This window comes from Marmota monax, unplaced genomic scaffold (genome assembly GCF_021218885.2).
Source record: "Marmota monax isolate L192 unplaced genomic scaffold, Marmota_monax_Labrador192_F-V1.1 WCK01_AAM20220418_F8-fsc00004, whole genome shotgun sequence".
NCBI classification, from domain to species: domain Eukaryota; kingdom Metazoa; phylum Chordata; class Mammalia; order Rodentia; family Sciuridae; genus Marmota; species Marmota monax.
Window position 1 is genome coordinate 17658507 of NW_026692881.1, and position 18869 is coordinate 17677375.

Here is an 18869-nt window from a genome sequence, read left to right on the forward strand (position 1 = left end):
GCCCCTAAGTTCAATCCCCGGTACCAAAAAAAAAAATAAATGTTAATATAGGCTGGGGTTGTAGCTCAGGAGTCGAGTGCTTGCCTAGCATGCACAAGGCCATAGGTTTGATCCCCAGCAACATGAGGAAAAAACAAGATATATTAATTTATGTACTTGTATTTCGATTTCTGTGGGAATTTATCAACAGAATGTTTTAATTCTAGAGTGAATGAGAAGCTTTTTATTTTTATTTTTAGTATTTTAGAAAGAAGGAGGGGCTAGGGATGTGCTTCAGTGGTAGAACACTTGCCTAGAATGTACAAAGCCCTGGATTGGATCCCCTACGCTGCAAAAAAAAAAAAAAAAAGGCGGGGGGGTGGATTGGTAGAAAAGAAGATATATCAAGAGCCCTGTTATGATAATAAATATATATTTATACTTCAAATATGATACTTGTTATACTTTTGGGGGATGCTGTAATTTTTCTGAATTCTTAAAGATAATTTAGAATACAACAAAGCATCAGTATTAGAGGAAAATATTCTCAGAAAAACATGAGGTTCTTATTTGTATGTGTTAAAATTTTATTTTGAAAGAAAACTAATAACAAAGATACATGAGTCTTAACCAAAACATCATGTCTTGCTGGACTTAGTGGCGCACCCTTTCAATCCCAGCAACTCAGGAAGCTAAAGCAGGAGGATCACAAGTTCAAGGCCAGCCTCAGCAACTTAGCAAGAACCTGCCTCAAAATATAAAATAAAAAGGGCCAGGGGTATCACTCAGCAGTAAAGTTCCCCCTTGGTTCAATTCCCAGTACTAAATTAATTAATTTTTAAAATGTCTTGTTTGGGAGGGATTTGCTTTAATATTTTTTGTTTTGGTTGTCATTTCCTGATTATAGAACTTAGGAAATTCAGGAAATATTTAAATACAAAATGTAAAAATATTGGGCTAGGGTTGTGGCTCAGCGGTTGAGTTCTCGCCTAGCAAATGTGAGATCCTGGGTTCGATCTTCAGCACCACATATAAATAAATAAAATAAAGATATTGTGTCTACCTATAACTAAAAAAAAATATATTTTGAGTAAAATAAAATTTCCCAGAATCCCAATATACAGAGAGAACTATTAATATACTATTAGTGTATACGGACATAATACCTTTATTTTGTTTATTTTTTTGTTTTGTTGTTGTTTTTTTATGTGATGCTGGGGAATGAACCCAGTGCCTTGCGTATGTATGCAAGGCAAGTGCTGTACCACTGAGCCACAACCCCAGCCCCTTAATATAGGCTCTTTTTCTTTTTGTTGTTATTTGTTTTAATACTGGGGGTTGAACACAGGGGCACTTTTCCACAGAGCCATATCCTCAGTCTTTTTTTTTTTTTTGAGATGAGGTCTCCTAAATTGCTCAGGGCCTTGCTAAATTGATAAGGCTGACCTCAAACTTGAGATCTTACTACCTTAGTCTGTTGAATTTCTGGGATTACAGGTGTATGCCACTGTACCTAGCAATATATTCTCTCAGTGTATTTTCTTTAAAAAAAAAAAAAAAAAAAACCTATGTATTTAATCTCTTTGTTGAACATTTAGATAGTTTCAGTATTTTTTCCCCCATTAAAAACTAGGCCATGGGCTGGGGATGTGGCTCAAGCAGTAGCGCGCTCTCCTGGCATGCATGCGGCCCGGGTTCGATCCTCAGCACCACATACAAACAAAGATGTTGTGTCCGCCAAATACTAAAAAATAAATATTAAAATTCTCTCTCTCTCTCTACCTCTCTCTCACTCTCTCTTTAAAAAAAAAAAAAAACTAGGCCATGGTGGACATTCTTATATGTTAATCTTGTGGGCATCCTAGGAAAGAAATTATAGCAGCAGAACTACTATATTAAAGAGTGTGAACATTTTCCATGCTTTTAGTATATACTAACAAGCTATCCTTTAATAATATACCTTCCTTTAGCCTCACTACATGCTACTTTGTTTAATCTTTGCCTACTATATATTTTTAAAAATTTTTTTTTTTCTAAACTTGGGATTTAAGCTGTCCTTCAAAATTAAAGGAATACTTAGAAATCTTAGAAATATTCACTTTAAAACTGAATTTTACGTGTATGTGCATGTGTGTGTGTTGAACATGCGTGTTCCTTGCAGTACTGGGGTTTGACCCAGAGCCTCACACATTCTAGGCCAAGCACTCAACTACTGAGCTACATTTCCATCCCTTTTAAATTTTGTTTTGAGACTGGGACTTACTAAATTACAGTAGGCTGGCCTCAAACTTGTGTTCTGCTTTCCTCAGCCTCCTGAGTCACTTGGATTAAGGGTGTGCACCACTTTCCTGACTTACCTGTATCTTTTGTTAAATAGAATAGATTTTTGCCCTCTCATAGTGCATTAGATTTTGTTTTAGCCATAAGCAAACAATTTTCTTTGTACAGACAATCTGAAAGTACCTATTACCTTGTTCTCCCCAATCACTGAGACTTGCTACCATCTCAAGTTTATACCACTATGAATTGACTAGGATTTGATTAGACTTATGTCTTTTGTCTAATACTGATCCCTAGTGTATATCTGCTGACCAGTCTATGAAGTACTAAATCATCAGTCTAATGCTTTATAGCCATTTAAACTTCTAAGCCTACACCATCTGGCTACATTTAGTAAACCAAACTACTTCCCAAACTGTCTGTAATCCATTAATGTAATGGTTTTATTTGGAGTGTTAGGTGAAATTACTTCCAAAGACTTATTATAGGAACAAGTAAATGATCAGGAGCAGTTTGATGGCAGCCATGAAAAACAGCAGTGCCTTTTGGAAACTTCTGATGGTGTAGAAAGTTTCAGAATAAAGATTCAGGAATTGTACTATTACTGCATCTTGCATGAAGAACTAATTATTATATTTTTAATTGTCTTATAGTCATATTCCTTTAATAAGAATTAGATGAAGAATGCCTCCATCTGCTTATTCTTAAATATGAACATGTGATGCCAGCCAAATAAAATCCATTTAATGCTTTTTTCCCAAGTCTGCTGAAAAATATAACTGATATCCAGACGATTTTTATAATTAGAATAATGTTTAATAAGCATATTTGGATCATTGCTAATGGCATCCAAGTATGCCTGTGTATGATTCAAGGCACAAAATGAAATACAGTATTCTCTTTCCTTTTATGTTTGTTTCTATGGGAGATAGAGTCTGAAGAAATCCTTCTCAACTTTTAAGTCTTTAGAAAACCTCTGATACGTAACCTTAAAAGATTAATTTTTAATGTTTTTGGTCTCTTACTTGTGAACTTAGAACAGCAGCCAAAAGGAGTTTATTAGTATAGTCATCCTGTTTTACAGGCTATTTTCCACTGAGGCCTCAGTATAGATTTGAGCGGTAAAGAACTTTAATCGGAAAGCCCTCCACTTTTCACAGATGCACTTGTCACTATTTTCCTTTGCACATCCAAAACTTAACCAAGTTATCTATTGAGCTGGGATTTTTTCCCCCCATTTTGGTCAATTGTTCTTTAGGTTTTATAGCACTAGCTATTCTCAAATACAGCTTTTAAAAAATCTGAAATTAAACTTACCTTTGAACTTACACATAGCTTTCTTTTCTCTCAGAATGTTCCCCCTCCTCTCTTTTCTGCATTCCCAAAATTCTATAACCCAGCATATTCTGACTTAGTGACTCTCCCCCAGTACATTTAAAGGATATTTCTTTTACTGAATAGCTTTGGAACTACAGCAGTAATAGAAACAGAATGAGAAATGGACCTAATATAGAGATTTGGGGCGGGGAGGGTCTGAATCATAGAGTTTGAGATGCCATCCATAGAACATCCCCTAGTGCTGAAATCCATATAGATAGATGTGAATTGTTTTCTGGAATCCTTTTTATTTTTAATGTCTTGCGGGGTTTGCTGGTTGTTAGCTTTAACTTCCTTATCTGAAGGAAGATGGAAAATACTGTTCATTTCTGTAACCTTATGGAAAAATTATTGACATTCATTTTACCCAAGCCTCTGTTTGAAAAAGAAACTGGACTACACTAGGGACAGTGTGCCTTCATTGCAGAGCAAATGCTGTTCTGTTTTAAAGAACCTTTTGTAAAAATGATTCACCATCCCCACTATTTTGCTTTGCCTCTTCTCCCCATTGAAAGCTCGGGGATTGGATCATATTGCTGAGAACATTCTGTCATACTTGGATGCCAAATCACTTTGTGCTGCTGAACTTGTGTGCAAAGAATGGTACCGAGTGACGTCGGATGGCATGTTATGGAAGAAGCTCATCGAGAGAATGGTCAGGACAGATTCTCTGTGGAGAGGCTTGGCAGAACGAAGAGGGTGGTGAGACTTTTAAATTTCTTCCTATTAAAGAACTTCCAGACCTGACCATTCACGATTACTAGAAGAATGTTTGAAACTAGTGAGACCACTTACCATTTAATATAGTGATTTTGCTGATTCACAGCTAAAAATGTAAAAAGTAAATGGTTGTTCATGTACTCAGCAATTTTACTTCTGACCAATCATTCATAAAATAACATAATGTAGTGTTAGTATTGCTTTGCAAAAATAATGGAAAATTGACCTCCCTCTCATTTGAAGCATTCTGATTTCTGGATAGAAATTGGTATTCTGTAGATGGGCTGATGGGCAGTTTAAAAGGTGACTTTGGATCACAAAAAAACCATCAGATCCAGTTTTCCCCTAACATAATATAAGACAAATTATTATTTTATCCTTCAGAAGATTTCTTGCCTTTAGCCTGTGCCTGTGTTTTATTCACTTTTGTCATCAAAACTTATTTTTATGCCTAGCTAGAATAAGAAAAAAATTAGCCATCAGGAAAAATTAAAAATAAATAAATAATTGTTTCTTCTTAAGGCTTTCTTGCTTATTATACATTCCCTGAGACTTATAGCAGCCTGAAAGATTTCACCAATTTTTTTTGTAGTTCTCTTAACATCATGGTACTATTTCACTAGAACTTCTGGAAGATTTCTTTCTTGAAATAACTTTCTTCTAATAGTATGTCTCTAGATGTCCCTGTAAGAAAGTCAAATATGAATATTTCATAAATAAAATGTGACATTTTGAGTATTTAGTTGATATGAAGAAACTATAGTAGGCATATGTGTACTCAATGATATTCTTCCAAATTAATTTTCTCAGTTGTTTATCTTGAATCATAAAGAGATACAAAATAGTTAAGAATGGAGAATACTTTTAAATGATTCTTACTCACATAAATCAGATTTCCTTAAATTTTTCATAAAAATATATTTAGCTCCCTTTCATTTTTTAATATTTTTGAAATTCAGTAAAAATTTAATAAATATAATGACTTATAAATATTATACCGGGTACTTCAGAGATTTCTTTATTCTGGCTGTTAGGAAGAATTTTTAAATTTTTCTCTCAGGGTCTGGGGCTGTATCTCAGCAGTAGAGTGCTTGCCTAGCACATGTGAGGCCCTGGGTTCAATCCTCAGCACCACATACAAATGAATAAATAGAATGAAGGTATTTAAAACAATTTTTCTCTCAAATTCAATTAAATGAACCAAATGCCAGCAATTATTTGACTATTTAACAATTGTACAAAGGAAATTGTTATTTCTTTTTCCCAAATATATTTTTCTTATTTGCCCTTATTTCATCATGTAGAAAATAGAAACTTTATCTTTCATAATCTACTTCATACTTTGAAAATAAGCTCTTTATTTTATATAGTACAACAAAGCAAATAAGTACATAGTTGTACAAAATTCCAAGTTCATCATTTTGCTGAGAATGCCAGGATCAGTTTTAAAATTTTAGGCAGCTGAGAAGAGTTCTCTATCCTTCAGGAAAAGGAACTCTCCAAAATAACTTCTGACCTGAAATTTCAATTGTAGAGATCCATTCTCTTAGTTATAAAAGAATTTGGTTCCTTGTTAAAATTCACTTTGTTCTCATTTGAAGTGTAAATGACACTAAACTTTCATCAGAAATTAGGAGTTAAGTTTTTCTTTGATGGCAGAGTGAATAAGAGGTAAGTGGGCAGTTCTTTGCAGATAGATGTGAAAATACCAAAAGTAAAAAAGTAAGCTGCTCAGTTTTGCTTAGGATTGCATCAAGCAGAAAGACCTTTTATGTCTATTACAAAAACAAACTGTCTTTGAAAAGATGACTTTTTGGCTTTTTAAACAGTTATTTAAGGCCATGCACAGTGATGCATACCTGTAATCCCAGCTACTCAGGAGGTTGAGGCAAGTGGAGCACATGTTCAAGGCCAGATGGACACACACCCTGTCTCAAAATTTTAAAAATGAGGGCTGGGGTTGTGGCTCAGTGGTAGGGGGTTGCTTAGCATGTGTGAGGCACTGGGTTCAATTCTCAGCACTGCATATAAATAAATAAAGTAAATAAAGGTCTATCAACATCTAAAAAATATATTTAAAAAATTAGAGGCTGGACACCGTGGTGCATGTCTGTAATCCCAGCAGCTGGGGAGGCTGAAGCAGGAGGATCTTGAGTTCAAAACCAACCTCAGCAATGATGAGGCGCTAAGCAACTCAGTGAGAACCCTGTCTCTAAATAAAATACAAAATAGGGCTGGGGATGTGGCTCATTGGTCAAGTGCCCCTGAGTTTAATCCCCAGTACCAAGGAAAAAAACAAAAAGAAAGAAAGAAAAAAAGAAAGAGCTGGGAATGTAGCTCAGTGGTAGAATGCTTGCATTGCATATGTGAAGCCCTGGGTTCAATCACCAATACCATAGAGACCAACCAACCAAATAACCAAATAAATAAATAAATTAAATATGCAGTACTAATTACCACTCATTTTCCTTTCTCTTCAACCATAGTAACTCATTTCTGCTCTTTAGACTATCCTTAAGAATTCTGACTATAGGGCTGGGATTGTAGCTCTGTGTTAGAGCACTTGCCTAACCCGTGTGAGGCACTGGGACAAAAAACTCATGATTAAAAAAAAAAAAAAAAAGAATTCTGACTATATTTTCTTATCTTTGGCCCCATTTTCTTTTCTTTTCCATTATAGGGGATTAAACTTGGTGGTGTTATACTACTGAGCTACACCCCCAGCCCTTTTAAAATATATTTTTACATATAAATGGACACAATACCTTTATTTTATTTATATGTGGTGCTAAGGAAGGAACCCAGTGCCTCATATGTGTGAGGCAAGCGTTCTACCACTGAGCCACAACCCCAGCCCGAGTCACAACCCCAGCCCCACCCACTGTCCTTTTTATTTTTATTTTGAAACAGGGTCTTGCTGAGTTACTGAGGCTGGCCTCAATCTTGCCTCTGCCTCCCAGGTCTCTGGGATTGCAGGCATGGACCATCATGTCTGGCTATCCTCTCTTTAAAAACAAAAAACAAAGTTTTTTAAATTTACAAACAATTTCTCGTTTTTTCTTTTGAAATTATCTTACTAAACTTCTTATGGTAATATACTTTTTTGTTATGCTTTCCCCATATGATATCTTTTGCTTAGGATTGCATCAAGCAGAAAGACCTCCCATTTCTTACAACCAAAAATAAACAAGTACAATTTTTTGAGTCTGTAGGATTTAACTTCCACTTTGCTGTTGTATTTTACATCTAGATGGATTTTACAGTCTGCCCCTAGAACATGAACTCTGCCATTTTCTCTCTTGAATAATACTGAATATGCTTTCTCTGCTCAGTAATAGTAACTCCTAAACGTATAATAAAAGACCATTTGAGAAAAGTCCATTTTCTTAATCAGCAGATCACATTTATGATAGCATTCTGAATTTAATATTTCAAATTTATCATGTACTCCTATTCTACTAGGCATTTCACATATAAGTGGTCCCTGTTGTCATCGTAAAAGAGTTTGACTTAAACTATATAGATTGAAAAGCCAGTTTTCAGTATCTGTCCACCCCTTTGTATAGCACTTTTGATATGAAAAATTTGGGATGCTTTAGGAATACATGGTAAAGGCTATGGGGTAGAAAATGAGAGAAGTGTATATGAGTTTTGTTTTTTTTTTCCTGAGGATGTAGAGATAATATTATTGCTTATAAAAATTCTAGAGTATCCATGTATGGTTACCAGAGACTAAAAGGAAGATCTGAAGAATAGTAGGCATTGAAAAACAATAAAGTAGTTAAGAATATGGGCTCTGGAATCATATCTAAAATTTTCTCATTCAGAATTTATCACTTGCCAGTAAAGTGTTTATAGAATAAAACTGTTTAGAGGAGTGTACCTTTAATCCATAATTATTTCAAAATATATCTTTGCCCTTTTCTCTGGGCACCTGTGCCATGTTTCATTATTCCACAAAAACACTATTTTCTCAATTGAAGATTTTCTTCTCTCTAGTAATACAAAAGTCAGAGCCAACTACTTTCCTGATAGGACATTTTCTCAACTAATTTTCAAGGTGTATAATAGGAAGGGGGCAGGGGGAAGCACTCCTGGAGACATCAAACAATTAATTATATTGTAATGGAGCTATAGAGGGAGGAATAGATGACTGGCCCAGAGAAAACATGATTTCTCTTGTGCCAGGATTACACTCGGAGGCATTTCTGCCTGTCTCCACTTTGCAAGGCACGATGCCAGTGAAAACAGCAGTTAGTACACCCGTAGTGGGGTTTACTAGCTTCCACACCGTGTTTGGTGGGTTCTTAACTTCAGGATGAGGAATTAAATTTTTTACCCAGCAGGAAGTGATTGCCATTTACTGATTTTTTTTTTTTTTTGGTAGCAAAGATCTAGCTTGGGATATGAGTATTCCAGAGATGTGCTGTCATAAGGAAGGAGATGCTAACAAATGCTGCTCACTGGAATCAAGGAAAGGCAGTATAATGCATGTGTGTACATAGCCAGGAACACACCTGTGAAAGTCAGTTTCATATCTTAGACTTGACAACACAATGCCGTTAGGCTTTTCTTTTTATCTCTTTTGCTTCCTGCTGCTGGACACTCCTGTGATCCCTTTGTTTTCTGTTGAAATGAACTGAATTGCTCCATTTAGAGTACAACCACACTGATCAGCAGCATGTGACTGAGCAGCCAACACATCATACCTCACAAAATAAAAACCTGGAAAAGCGGTCTTCTGGCAGAAGCATTGCGGCTGCTCACCATGCTGGGCTCCCCTGATGCTGACACAGCTTGATTCAGGGGAAGAAGACTCTGGGGTGTGTGCTGATTCAAAAGATATAATTACATTACTACAGAGTTTTCAAAAGATAAGGCCAGTGAATCTATACAGAACCCTAAAAGACCAACAGATGAATTCTGATTATACAGTTATTTGCCTATAGAGGTTATAATGTCCAGAAAAGCCTGGAACATGATGGTCTGCACTGGAAATAATTGTGTTTTACCAAAAGCAAATTAATACCAGTCAAATTCCTTACGAGACCAGAAAGTTACTGCTTGACGTGGGATTCCTGAAGTCAGGCTTACCCACATATCTCTCCAGGCTAGTTATGAAGATTATATGGAATGTTAACTATGAAGCATTTTGAAGAAATATGAAGCTCCTTTAAATGTATAATATTGTGGTTTTCACTGGGAAATATTTGTTTTTTAGGGGACAGTATTTATTCAAAAACAAACCTCCTGATGGGAATGCTCCTCCCAACTCTTTTTATAGAGCACTTTATCCTAAAATTATACAAGACATTGAGGTAAGAATCTTATGTATTTTGGGGTATTTGCCAAATGATAGAGAATCATAAGCATTCTTCAGTGTCAGTTTTATTATAGCAAACCCACTAGGGTTTATTGATTTGGGTTAAAAATCAATATCTTAGCTGGGCGCAGTGGCACACACCTGTAATCCCAGCAGTTTGGGAGGATGAGACAGGAGGATTGAGAGTTCAAAGCCAGCCTCAGCAACTGCAAGGCACTAAGCAACTCAGTGAGACTGTCTCTAAATAAACTACAAAATAGGGCTAAGGATGTGACTCAGTGGTCGAATGCTCCGGAATTCAATCCCTGGTACAAAAAAAAAAAAAAAAAATCAATATCTTTATGAGTGACTAGAGTAGATAAAATATAGTAAATTACCAGGTAAATTTTTAAAGCTTTAGAAATTATTTACTGATAGAAGGATTAAATTCTTATAACAGCATTGAGAACTATTAAATTTCTTCTCTGCTGATATTCAAATGTCTTCTGAATCAAGCCTCTGTTGGTAGAAATGACCAACACATGTAAGAGCACCAAATACCCAATCCTACCTAGAACATATTTTTAACTTGCCTTAAGTTCTGTAAATTCGTTACCATTAATGTCAGATAAGAGTTTTGTCAGATCCTTACCTAACTAACTGCCTGTTTACCATTCCTTCTTCCTAGACAATAGAATCTAATTGGAGATGTGGAAGACACAGTTTACAGAGAATCCACTGCCGGAGTGAAACTAGCAAAGGAGTTTACTGTTTACAGTATGATGACCAGAAAATAGTAAGCGGCCTTCGAGACAACACAATCAAGGTGAAGTCTCTTCACTTATGGGAGTTTTGCTAAGGCAATGAGGGTAACCACATTCATAAAGCAATCCAAGGCATTGTTTCTAGAAAATAAGTGAGAATTTTAGAGTGGTTCCAGTACCAAAACCAGATCATTTCCTTAAAGACCAGATGTGTTCCCCCAACCCCAGAAGAACATAAAAACAGATGGTTTTAGGGTTAAATTTGCTTTGTGAAGTATACTGAGGAGGGGATGGAGGGGTGTCTTTTGGCCCTCATAATTATAGGCTTGCCCAGTTCCTTAATGAAAAGGATAAAGTCCTCATTAGAATTAAAGCCACATATATATATAGGTGCTTAACTGTACCTGTAGAAAGGAATGCATTCCTCACTACTCTGGGCTTTGATTCTTTGGGGGGATCAAACACATAATAGAGCCAACAAGTCTCCACAGCACCCCATTATCACTATGATCAAAAGGATCTTGTTTGCCATCCTAGATCTGGGATAAAAGCACATTGGAATGCAAACGAATTCTCACAGGCCACACAGGTTCCGTCCTTTGTCTCCAGTATGATGAGAGGGTGATAATAACTGGATCGTCAGATTCCACGGTCAGGTAGAAAATTTCCGATACTCTTTTGAACTCTGAAACATCCATTCTTTATCACAGTAATATTATATGTATCTGCATGAACATAGTTATGAAACTAAAGAAGACTAAATTATCAGCTTCCCTTGTTTTGTGTGTGTCAATCTAAAACAGAAAACTTGATTTAGGAATGATTGGGGTAAGTTTACATTTTTGCATATTTAAGAAACTGTACATTCTGTTTTAATTTGGAATATCATCCATTATAGAAATTTATCTAGATACCTTTCAGTTCTTAACAACAAATACATCACAGGGGAATGACATGAATGAAGCTTTCCTTTCAGGTGGTTTCCTTTCACATAGATCTGGCATGTATTATCTCTTTAAAATGTATACAGGTGAGCAATGCTCTCGTTGCCAGCCCCTCCCCTGCTATCTCTGCAGTTTTTAATTGCAAGCTTCACTCAGGGAGGGGCCCTCAATTTCAAAAGGCATTAGTGATTTGATGACACAGCCATTATGCTGCTGGAGTCCAGTGTAGCTCAAGTTCTGGGTACCAGCAGCACTGTTGGAAACCTCTGTGAGGAATTTTGCCTTAAGCTAAAGGATTTAGCAAGCATAATGCATCAAAAGTAACTTTAAGAGAAAAAAAAACTGGGGGGAGCAGTTAACTACATTGTTGTCTCTGAAATCAAATGTTTCCCATTGGAAGTTATCCTCTGTGAATAGGATAGCTGGTTCTTGTCACATGATTTCAAGGCATAGCAAAACTAGTCCATGCAGTTGTAGACATTTAACATTTATAGATGCTTCATAAGAGCTAAAGCATTGTAGATACATTCATCATTTTTAGGATAAGATGTGATTTTTTTCTTTAAGTACTAGGAATCGAATTTAGGGTCTTGTGTATGCTAGCCCCATGCTCTACTACTGAGCTATACCCCCAGCCCAGAAAATGACTTTTTTTTTTAAGGGGAGATTAAATTGGAAAAAGGAAACTTTATAGAAATTAAATCAGTACTCAAAAATAGAGTAATCAAAACAAAATATATCATGACACAGAATTTCTTACACTTGGGCCCTCTCACTCTGTTGTAAAGGCCATATTTATGATAGAAGGCTATTCTACCCTCTGCAAAGCACAGAAATGGGGGCTTAGACTTAGAGTCTGGGTAATCTTGGTCCTTGACCTGTGTGGTAAAACCTACTATCATCCCAAGTCATCAAACTCAAATCATTATTAAATCTGACAGAAGTGTCTTTAGTCCATGTCATTTCTGATTCCTGAGTGTGGTCAATCAAATTCTTCATTTAAAATATCTTCTGAATAGTGTCATTGAATGTCAGAAGTTTTATAATAATAATCTTGAAGTCTGGGCCAAATTGTCAGGTGGTGGTGGCTGCTGCCCTCTGCAGCTTGCCCAGATTTCAAGTCTTAAGGATTCTACCCTCACAGCACCCCATTCCCTTCTTCCTCCCACTCTCCCTGTCCAACCCTCCCTCTGTCTGCTGCTTCCCTGTGTCTACTTCAGTTGTGCAAAAGAAAGGTAGAGTATAATACTTCCCATTAAAGTATTGGGGAGGGGCATGATGGTCATATATGGGTAACATGTTGTATCTTGAGTACCATCTAACTCTCAGGTATCCCTTCCAGAGTTTGGGATGTAAATACAGGTGAAATGCTAAACACATTGATTCACCATTGTGAAGCAGTTCTGCACTTACGTTTCAATAATGGCATGATGGTGACCTGTTCCAAAGATCGTTCCATTGCTGTATGGGATATGGCCTCCCCAACTGATATTACCCTCCGGAGGGTTTTGGTTGGACACCGAGCTGCTGTCAATGTTGTAGACTTTGATGACAAGTACATCGTTTCTGCATCTGGGGACAGAACTATAAAGGTAATAAGGCATTTTTCAGTAAGTCCTCAACTTAGAGCCAGGCATGGTAGTTCACACCTGTAATCCCAGTGACTTGGGAGACTGAGGCAGGGGTATCCAAGTTCAGGACCAGCCTCAGAAACTCATTGAGATCCTGTCTCAAAAACAAAAAAGGGCTGGGGGGCTGGGGATGTGGCTCAAGCGGTAGCGCGCTCGCCTGGCATGCGTGCGGCCCGGGTTCGAGCCTCAGCACCACATACAAGGATGTTGTGTCCGCCGAGGACTGAAAAATAAATAAAGGGGAGTTTAAATTGGAAAAAGAAAACATAGAAATCAAGTCAATTACCATAAAAAAAATCATAATCATAATAATGATAATCCCCCACTTAGAATAGGGAGTCTGTGAAAATTTGATCAAGGGCAGCTACATATTTAAATTTCACTGTAGAATAACTTAGATTCAGACACTGTTGCTTGTGTAAAAAGGTATGAGTGAGACAAGTTGTATAACAGTTTTGGCTAGACATTTTGTTTCTATAATAATGGTGACAGGCTGGGTATATGATTCAGTGGTCAAGCATTTGCCTAGCATATGCCAGGCCCTGGGTTTGATCCTAGCACTGCAAATAATAACAATAGTATTAATAACAACAACAACAGTAATAATAAATTGAGTGTGAGAAAGGCAGGGAAAAATTTAAGTTCAAGAAAATGTATCTACCTGGGTGTGGTGTCACACACCTGTGATCCCAGCAAATAAGGAGGCTGAGACAGGAAGATTGTGAGTTCAAAGCCAGCCTCAGCAACAGCGAGGTGTTAAGCAACTCAGCGAGACCCTGTCTCTAAATAAAATACAAAATAGGGCTGGGGATGGGGATATGGCTTGGTGGTTGAGTGCCCCTGAGTTCAATCCCTGGTACCCACACACAAAAAAAAAAAAAGAAAAAAAAATGTATCTGTAAGACTGGATTAACCCCATAAGGGCAAATTAATTGGATGAATGTTCTTGTGATAGTAGACAGCTTCAAATTAGCCCTGTTACCATGAAGTAAACTTGTTTTTTGTTTTACTTTGCTGCATTTTTCTGAGAAGTTGATTTCCCATGGTGGGTCAGCGCTGATACCTGCTTCTCCAAGATTCCAGTTGTCATTGATTTCAAAATCAGCTGCTTAATGCCATTTTCTGTCTCAGGTGTGGAACACAAGTACTTGTGAATTTGTAAGGACCCTAAATGGACACAAACGAGGGATTGCCTGTTTGCAGTACAGAGACAGGCTGGTGGTGAGTGGCTCCTCTGACAACACTATCAGGTGAGCAGCAAGTGCCTTTTCCCAGAAGGGATCAGTATTATCCTCCCATTCAGTAATTGTTCACAGATCTTACAAATCTTTAACTATGTTATGTTTATAATCAAATATTTTTCCTTTTTGTGTCTTTTTACAAGTCAAAAGTTTGCCCCAAGCAGAAAAGAACCATAACAAAGGTTTTTGTTGATGTGTTTCCTTCTTGTAACAGTTTTGTCACCCGATAGACCTATTTTAGAGGTACTGCTTCAGTAAGGAAGTAAAACAGGTGGATAGAGGTTTAAGGCCATTCTTGTACAATTTCTTTTGTCTGCTGTTGAAAAATGCTGATATATAATAAGTAAGAGAAAATAAGGAAAAAAATAATAATAGGGGGGACTTTTCCCTTTGTTGCTGTTATTAAATATATATATATTTCCCTACTACAAATTGTGTGCTCTTGTCTTAGAATTACATAATTGGCCAGTCACCTGTCTTTAAAATCATGAGGTATCCACAAAATGAAGTACTTTTTTGTATGTTTTTCCCCATATCAAAGATGAATGACAGATACCATTAGAATTTGGAAGATTTGGGCTGTGGATATAGCTCAATAGAGTGCTTGCCTTGCATGCACAAGTCCCTGGGTTCAATCCCCAGCACCACAAAAATAAAAAGAATTTGGAAGATATATCTGTTTTCCCCCTCTCTTCAATTAAGAACTAAGAAAATAAAAAGGCCATTTAAAAAAACAACAGCTTAAGAAATAGAAAAGCAAAACAGAGCTATTGTTATATATCTAAGGAAATTATCATTCCTTGAAATCACTTGAATTTTTCTAAAAGCATACAGTTTTTTAAATTATTATACAAAACTCCTTCAGAACTGGCTTCACATTTCCATTACATGGAAAAGACTACCTTGAGAGCAGAGAATGTTCCTCAGTAGCAGAAGTGGAGATGCTTTGTGAGGGCCAGATGTCACTGACAATCTACATCTCATTCTTATTGATTTCAGGAAGCATTACTCTCCTGACTTGGTCATTTCCTTCCTAGGGAACTATGTGCTTTGAATTTGTCCTTTTTATTCCTGAGAGAACATGGATACAGAATTATAGAAAGCATTGTGCTTTGAAAATACATAATGAGGGCTGGGGATGTAGCTCAGTGGTAAAACACGTGTGAGGCACTGGGTTCAATCCTCAGCACCACATAAAAATAAATAAAGATACTGTGTGTTCATCTACAACTAAAAAAAGATTTAAAAGAAAATACATAATGTATTTGAACTTAAGTCATACATTTTTCTGCCCAAGTTATATGGCAGAGAGGAAATAAATTATACTGAAAGCCATATACTTTTATATGAATGATTATTGATCTTATTTTTGTCTTTAAAAGACATAATGAAGTATTTCATTGTAACATTCCAAGATTAGAAAAGAACATATGAAAATTGACTTGACTCGATGTTCTCTTCCAGATTATGGGACATTGAATGTGGTGCATGTTTACGAGTATTAGAAGGTCATGAGGAATTGGTGCGTTGTATTCGATTTGATAACAAGAGGATAGTCAGTGGGGCCTATGATGGGTGAGTTTGCTAACAAGGTTAAAAAACAAATCTAAGGACTGAGGGAATAACTCAGTTGTACAGTGTATACTTAGCATGCATGAGTCCCCTGGGTTCAGTCCCCAGAACAAAAAAAAATTTTTTTCTCTGTCCTCATCTTAATTCTTTCTAGTTTATGATGTTAAATATAATCTTTCCTTATTTCTAAAAGTTTGTACATTGTACAGTATTTCTTTAATCTATTCATTAATCTCTACATTATTTTCTCAAATATTCTTTCCAGTTATTTTATTGCACTCGTTTTGCACTGACTTTTATTATTATTTTAGTTATTTGATTATATCTTTGTCTGTTTTTACCTTATAAAGCAAAAAATCAGACAAACCCAATATGACATATGCATATAAAATGGTAACTTATTAATAAATGGAAACACTCAAGGGCAGTATCTAAGGCCTTGAATTTGATCTCTTGATTTGGGGGTGGGGCAGATACTGGAGATGGAACCCAGGTCCTCATGCATGCAGTTCACACCCCTCTTTGATTTGGAATTCTTTGAGTGATTCCTAAAAGTTAATCTTTATTTTCTTCAGCCTAATTTCCAATGGTTTTAGAATCCATTCATGCTATGAATGGATCCTGTGTCTAACAATAGTAAATACAAGTAAGTAAATATAAAAAGTTACCCATTTAGGGGCTAGGTTATAGCTCGCCGTAGAGTGCTTGCCTCGCACATGTGAGGCACTAGGTTCGATCCTCAGCACCACATAAAAATAAATAAAGTAAATATATTTTTAAAAATTTGATGAAGTGATAAGAATGTCTTTTTTTTAAAAAAAAAAGTTACCCATTTATGAAGCATTGTGGTTTTTTTTTTGTCAAGGTTCCTGATTTGGGGTGTGGCAGGGGGAGCAGGCTATAATTCAAATATTGGCAACTATTTAAATATCAGAAACTAGCAATATTATCTTAGTTCTCTGCTGACTATATAGTAAGCTGACCCAAGCATCAAAAAGTATAACCAGCACTTCCTCTGCTTTGAGTCAGCCATTACTGTCCTACCCTTGAGAAACTATTCAAGCTGTAATGACATGTTCAGATAGGTCAAGGTTAAGGCTTTGGACTGTCTGTACCAACCTTTTTTGAGGTTTTTCTTTTGTATACCTTGATTTTCGGAAGAGGTGAATTTTTCCTACTTAAATGGAAACATAAGTGTTTTCTAATATAAAATCTAGAACTCTTAAATGGATCTCAGTCCTCCAGTATATGTGAATGAACATTCTTAGACCACAAAAAAGGTACCTCAGAGTTGTAGATGTCTAGTTCTGAGTAATCTCTTAAGAATTCTAATACACGAGAGCTCTTTAGCCTGAAGTGTAGATATAACTTGGCTAAAGCTAACTTATTGCTAATTTTTAGGTTAATCATTTACATTTTTCCTGTTAAGACTAATAACCTTTACCCAAGAATGAATGTAAGAACCAAGTTTCAAAAAAAAAAAAAAAAAAAGAATATTATTTCTATGAGCTGGATTTTTAATATAAACTGTATTTACCATCCATATTGATTACCCCATGACTTTTTTCTGTCATTTTCCTGTGTTCCCTTAATTTTGCTTCTGAGATTTTGATCTCCTTTTTGATTTTTAGAAAAATTAAAGTGTGGGATCTTGTGGCTGCTTTGGACCCCCGTGCTCCTGCAGGGACTCTCTGTCTACGGACCCTTGTGGTAAGAGCCTTATTGTTGGTATGGTAGGAAATATAGACCTGGATTTGAGAGTTAGAATCTCACAAAATCTACTACTAAGTGTAAAGTCCTCTAATACATGACAATAAAATATATTTATGTAGTGCCTTTCATCCAAAAGTGCTTTAGAGACTATACATGGAGAGGAATGTGGCAGCTGTTTAACAGCTGCACAGCAACTCTTCAGCAGTATAGTACAGGAAGTGAATAAGAATTCTGTATCCACCAGAAACAGCAAGTGGGGGATTGGGGGGTGCTAAGGAAGAGAGAATATAATTACTCAAATTGGAACCTGTCCAGAATCTGAGGACCAGCACACCTGTGCCTGCAAAAAGTACCTTGGGAATATAAGAACCCTCTGATCAACCCTTAGTTTTGCATCCCATTCATGGGATAGTGCCTCCCATAACTTAAATCCCGTCTTTGTTATTCCCTTTATGGCCCCATCTGAACATCTTGACATGGGAAAAGAAATGAGTCAAAAAGAAGAATGTCATCTTCAGAAGCACTATATTATTTACCATTTTGTTACCAAGGGTCTAGATTGGCAAATGCTGAGATTAGAAGATTAGTTGGGACCCCAGGATGGACAGAATCTTTTATATGACTCAGGAAAAAAGTCAAGAGCAAGCATTCAAAACCTGATGTACTAAATCCTGACTCTCAACATTGTGGTCTCCGATCTGGAAAAGAAAGGGGGGATATGTTTCTTTGTTTTCCTTGTTGGGTTTAAAGCACATTCTTTTAGCAACAGACAAGCTTTCCCTGCATGTTTCACACATGTCTTTTGAAATGTATACTTTCTTTCATTTACAATAATTTTGACAAATCTGGATTTTGAGATGTAACTTAAATGCAGCAAAATTTATCTTTTTTCTTAGTGTACTTCCATGAATTTTACTATTGTAAAATGAAGTTAAGATACAGAACATTTCCATCATCCCCAGAAGTTCTTTCATGCTTCTTCATATCAGTATATTCTCCCAACCCCTAACAATTATTAGTAACCATTCATCTGATTTCTATCCCTAGTTTTGCGTTCTTACAAATATCATATAAATCTTAGTATGTAGCCTTTGAGTTTGGCTTTTTTCACTTAATCTTCAACTAATCAATATTTTTGCATGTGTCAGTACTTTGTTCCTTCTTATTGCTGAGTAGTATTCCGTTGTGTGTATGACCTAGTTTGTTTTTTCTTCACCAGTTAACATTTGGAATGTTTCATTTTTGTTGATTTAGAGTAAAGCCACTGAATAATTCTTCTCCAGATTTTTATGTCCATACTGTTTTCATTTCTCTTGAGTAAATATCTAGGAGTGCAATTTCTGAAT

At 36.2% G+C, this 18869-nt stretch overlaps 1 protein-coding gene across 17 annotated transcripts in view; it reads left to right on the forward strand.

Annotated features, from left to right (window-relative positions):
* Positions 1–18869, forward strand: part of Btrc (beta-transducin repeat containing E3 ubiquitin protein ligase) — a 186818-nt gene that overhangs the window by 152235 nt on the left and 15714 nt on the right. For all 17 annotated transcript variants that reach the window (XM_046450111.2, XM_058581238.1, XM_046450113.2 and 14 more), the window contains 8 exons: positions 4152–4338; positions 9578–9674; positions 10347–10484; positions 10960–11078; positions 12709–12958; positions 14129–14247; positions 15703–15813; positions 17442–17520. In XM_046450111.2, the coding sequence (XP_046306067.1) occupies positions 4152–4338; positions 9578–9674; positions 10347–10484; positions 10960–11078; positions 12709–12958; positions 14129–14247; positions 15703–15813; positions 17442–17520 (1100 nt within the window). The remainder of the gene's footprint in view (positions 1–4151; positions 4339–9577; positions 9675–10346; positions 10485–10959; positions 11079–12708; positions 12959–14128; positions 14248–15702; positions 15814–17441; positions 17521–18869) is intronic.